General features: G+C 38.1%; 1 protein-coding gene across 1 annotated transcript; it reads right to left on the reverse strand.

Moving 5' to 3' along the window:
- Positions 1-484: 484 nt before the first annotated feature.
- On the reverse strand, positions 485-4071 carry LOC131074320 (potassium transporter 5). The gene is made up of 9 exons (XM_058010913.2): positions 3776-4071; positions 3324-3549; positions 2972-3220; positions 2811-2861; positions 2457-2717; positions 2314-2366; positions 2111-2225; positions 1771-2025; positions 485-1668 (listed from the first exon to the last, which is right to left on the reverse strand). The coding sequence occupies exons 1-9, from the start codon at positions 3956-3958 to the stop codon at positions 779-781; spliced, it is 2283 nt and encodes a 760-aa protein (XP_057866896.2). The 5' UTR covers positions 3959-4071; the 3' UTR covers positions 485-778.
- Between the last annotated feature and the right edge of the window lie 857 nt (positions 4072-4928).

A 4928-nucleotide genomic window follows, 5' to 3' on the forward strand; every position in this document is an offset into this window, starting at 1 on the left:
AACGTTTAAGCAAGTCAATTCAATATTTTATGAAAAACTGAATAAAGACAACAATACTTCAACTTGATCTAACTTGACATATTCCAACATTGCTTAAGATTTATTCTTAGATTATACAACATCGTAGAACACATTTTAGAATATTTCATGTTCAAATTGGTAAGTAATGATTATTTAGAAAGGAATAATCAGAGCCCCATTTTCAAATTTGAAATTCATGTATAAAGATTCATTTTATGGTAAGTTTCTAACTACTTTCAATTTCATGATGTGAGATCTAATTAAAGATCAATTCACATTATAAAATAAACTATAAAATAAATCTAAACTGTTAAAATGAAAAATTAAAATTAATAAATGTTGATAACTTTTATACTAAATAATTACTGCACAAAACACAATATTAATATACAAAATACAGGATGTATTTTTTCAAATGAATAAATATTTATACTACCATTTTCTCCGTTGTTGCTGAAAAAGATTGAAAAAGAAAAAAATTCTTACATGTAAGATCCTCTTATGGAATATACAGTTTCCACCATTTGGAAAAGGTTTTAATAATCTCAATAAATTTATGTAGACAACATTTTAAAATGCTGGTAATAACCGGCCGTAATAACCGATGTACATTCTCTGTAGAGTGTTGATTGGGGAAGGACATCAGAATACCTCGCCTCCCCTTCCTCATTAGCACCTACAAATATGTTCTAATCGTGCTCTTTTAAATATGGAAAAGAATTCAAGTCAAAGATGATATTTTGCAGATGAGATCAAATCAGATGTAGTAGGTCATTCCGACTTGTAACAAATTCTTGTTCGGAATCTCCAAAGCTGCCGTCATCTGCCTTGAATTTCTCTTGAGAAAATCATAAGCATAGTTAACCACAAATCTCTTGAACAATGAAGAATCCTTGCTTGCCCTCACCTCGCTGTGTCCAAGCAAGTACACCACGCCAGCTGCTCTGGATTTGTCTACAAAAGCCAACTCCTCCTTTGCGCTCTCCTTACTAGAATGCTCATCTTCCTCACTAATTTTAGTATCAACCCACCAGCTCTCTGACTGTATAAACTCCTTGAGCGATTCTACCAAGAGATTTTCAAATTCCAGACTACTACCAGTCCGAGTGTCGGTGTACCCATACCTTACAATGCACCTGTACATCCTGGACTCTCTGTCACCCACCCTTCGAAACAGAAAGCGTTCCTCAGCTGGAACAGTATTCACGGGCAGAAACTTGAAACACACGAATACAACTACAGAATGCAAGGCTGGGAGGTTTGTTATGAAGTGTGAAAATATAGCGGGGACCCCTTGTGCTAATTCTGTGTAGAGAAGCCCCATGCCTTCAACTCTACTCACACCCACTCTTCTACTAAGGCTTGTCACATAATCCGCCGACATTTTTTGCTCCATTTCGTATGCATATCTCCTTGCATGCACATAGTGCCACACACACATTACAAACAATAATGCAGCTGCAAAAGTTAAAGGCAGGTACCCTCCTTCTGTAAACTTCCAGAGCACTGCTGAGAAGAAGATAAGCTCTATTGATCCAAATACCACCACGTAGGCGCCCACCACTAACAGCTGTGTCTGCCATATCATGAGCATTATGAGACCGAGGAAGGCTGAGGTCACTATCATCACTGCAACCACAGCTATGCCTGCACCAACATACCAAATTAGAAAAACTCCTTACGTAATTTCTATTAACTATGAAAATGATCTGATCTTAACTTTATTATATCGTCGAAGAGATTGTATACCATAGGCATTGCCGATGTTGGTTGTGTCTTTGAAAGAAACGGTGACAACTACACATGCAATCATAAGAATGTAGTTGATCTCAGGGATATACACCTGCCCTTCATATTTTGGAGATGTGTGGACGACTGTAACTCGTGGAAAGCACCCCATCGACATAGATTGCTTTATTATGGTAAATGTGGCCGAAATCATTGCCTGACTTGCAATAATTGAAGACAAAATGGCGACAACAAACACGGGGATGTAGAGAGGATCTGAATCATGTAAAAAAAACACATTCTCAATGCCTCATTCATCATATAAGTTGTAGATTCTTCTTCTATCAGTTTATTTCTTTACCTGGAATTGACTTGTAAAAAGTGTCTGATACATTTTCTGGAAACTTCCGAAGGTATGCAGCTTGACCCACATAAGCACAAATCAAACTGGGATAAACTACTCCAGTGAATGCAATCTGAAAATTTTTAACACAAGTTAGTTCATGTGAAATTCAAATCTAATCATTGAATAAAATTTCTATGCCTGTCAAAAGTAGAGCCCACCTGAATGGATCGAACTGAAAAATGACCCAGGTCTGCAAACATGGCCTCAGTTCCTGCACGATAAGTATGCAATCAATTTACTTTGTGTACTAGATCAAGGTTATTAGGAAAAGTAAAAGTGGGTATTAAGTTATATTATATACCTGTAATGCAGAGAACAATTCCTCCCAGGGAGAGCCAGCCTTGTTTAGAATTTCTTTTAAAGTAGTCGATGATGTACATTGGATTGAAGGCGCGAAGAACAGCCGTTTCATGTTTAGCTAAGTTGAAGATGCCGATGGACCCAACAAGCAAAAACCAAAGTAATATAGCAGGGGCGAACATACACCCAACTTTATTGGTTCCGAAGCTCTGGACGGAGAAGAGAAGAACTAAAATAATCACAGAGATCATCACCACTACATCTGCAAAGAAATCATAAAGTCAGATACCTATCCATGACCGACCCTTCTTGTACTTTTCAAAAGATTATATGTGAGGAGACGTCGAAAACTCACCCTGGTCAAGAGACTTGTCGACCCTCTTGATTCCTCCCACTGCTGAGAGAACTAGAATATATAAACAAATAAGTGTTAGTGAGATTACTCGAACAGGTGAGACGGAAAAAATTATGTAAATTTGTACAATTTGACGGATTTATATTGAAATAAATCGTTACCAGAGATGCAAGGGGTGAGGACCCCATCTCCTATAACCATGCAGGTTCCCACAAGGGCTAGTACTAACAAACATGTCTTGGCAACCTTGCTTTGTTCCAGAGCTTCCTTTATCTTCATGGATCTGTTGGGTTGTCTGCTTGCAACTTCAAGCTTATATGAGGAGAGTTTCCGGTCTTCTTCCTGGTGATTGGGTATCATACTAACTTTCGCATGGCGGCAAATCAACGAATAAAGAGCAAACGTTCCACCTGCAACAGAAACCATCTCTTCATAGTTAGAACACATGTTCGCACAACAAATAAACTCTAACTTAGACCAAGAAAAATGAAACTAGAGCTGTTATAATCTTACCATCTCCATTATCATTGGCCCACAGTACAATGAAGACGTATTTGATAAGGGGGAAAAGAGTGAGAGAATATATGATCAAAGACAGAGCCCCAAGAACGTCATCGGGATGATGGATGCCATTAGGGAAAGTACTCGCATACACATAAAGCGGTGATGTTCCTATGTCTCCATAGACCACACCAATACTCTGAAACGCCAATTGCACAACTGCGGCCATGCTCAACATCTGACAAACACCACAATCACAAATATTATCAGATAATGTTTTTCAATTCTAAAAGCTGCCACCCCACCTTAATTCACTAGTCTATACCCACTACAAGGACGACAATTCTACAGTGTAAGTAATCGGTAACCTAATGAGCCAACAAAAAAGGATCAGAAGTCAATAGAAAGCAGATTCTACTACAAGACAAATATGACGCTCTAATTTGAGATAACTTTATACTAACCTGAGCATGGCCCATTCCAGGAACTGTGTTAGCCTCCACATCCAAAGAGTCCAACCGAGAGAAGCGCCTCTCTTTGAGTCTGCTATGAGAAGCCTCCTCCTCTGCTCTTACTGTTCCTTCATCCCCATCAACAAATTCTCTCTCACCACTTTCCTCAACAACTGCCTCCTCTGTGGATGACATTTTGCCCACAAATCCAAACTACTATATTAAAATATAGCTATAAATTTTTAAAAACCCCAGACTTGGACCAGTATGGAATGGGAGAAGAATGTATGGGTAATGGGTGTTTTCCTGATATGAAGGAATTGATACAAAACGCGCAGATCATTTTATAGCATACTTGCTGGTGGTCCCACGCGGCGAGGCGACTGTTTAGTCAACTTTTCCTTTCTAATGGACCGTCTAGATTTGATTGTTTTATTCCGAGATTTTTATGAAAGGAAGATCATATATAAAATGTGAAAAATTATATGAAAGGTACTTGTGAAAAAAAACAAAAAAAAAACTTGTTTATTTCATCAGCTCTTTCTTGGAAGATGTAAATTTCATGAAAGTGTAAAAAACATTTAAAAGACAATTTTGAATGAACAACTATCAGAAAACATTTACTTAATAGGGAAGCTCGAGCGTTAAATTTAGGTCTAGTGTTTCCAGGATGTTATCTTCCACAAACGTAGATGTGCCGGTGATTAAGAGAAGGGCCCACTTTCCGCTCAGAAAGCAAAAGCCTTCTAGCATTTACTGGTTTGTATAAAATTTGGATTCCTATATATCATCCACTCGGTGAAGATTTACCAAGCGTTGTAATTCTGAATTCCCCACCTACAAAGTACAAAGTCATGTCAGTTGAAAGTAGAATGAAAGCCATTCAACATGAGGGCAATTTGCATATTTGTCGGAGGCATCCTTGAGAACACGCCATACGTCCTTTGTTGGACTGAACTATCCATATATATAACAATCCAACATGTGCCTTATGACGGTTCATCATGTACAAGAGTCAAATATATTGCAGTCAAGGTCCACTGAACCTAGGTATTTCTTCAGCATACCAATTTTGGCATCTCACGTAACCTTCGCCTACCATATCAGAGAATTGATTGGACTGAAAAGTCCAAAGTGGTCCAAAGCATGTTGGAAATAGAGGGCA

This window comes from Cryptomeria japonica, chromosome 5, assembly GCF_030272615.1.
Source record: "Cryptomeria japonica chromosome 5, Sugi_1.0, whole genome shotgun sequence".
NCBI classification, from domain to species: Eukaryota; Viridiplantae; Streptophyta; class Pinopsida; order Cupressales; family Cupressaceae; genus Cryptomeria; species Cryptomeria japonica.

Coding starts and splice junctions, on each gene's coding strand:
- LOC131074320 (XM_058010913.2), bottom strand. CDS start 3,958: ATGTCATCCACAGAGGAGGCAGTTGTTGAGGAAAGTGGTGAGAGAGAA. Junction 2,718..2,810: donor CGACAAGTCTCTTGACCAGG/GTGAGTTTTCGA, acceptor ATTTCTTTGCAG/ATGTAGTGGTGATGATCTCT. Junction 1,669..1,770: donor CAACATCGGCAATGCCTATG/GTATACAATCTC, acceptor ATGTTGGTGCAG/GCATAGCTGTGGTTGCAGTG.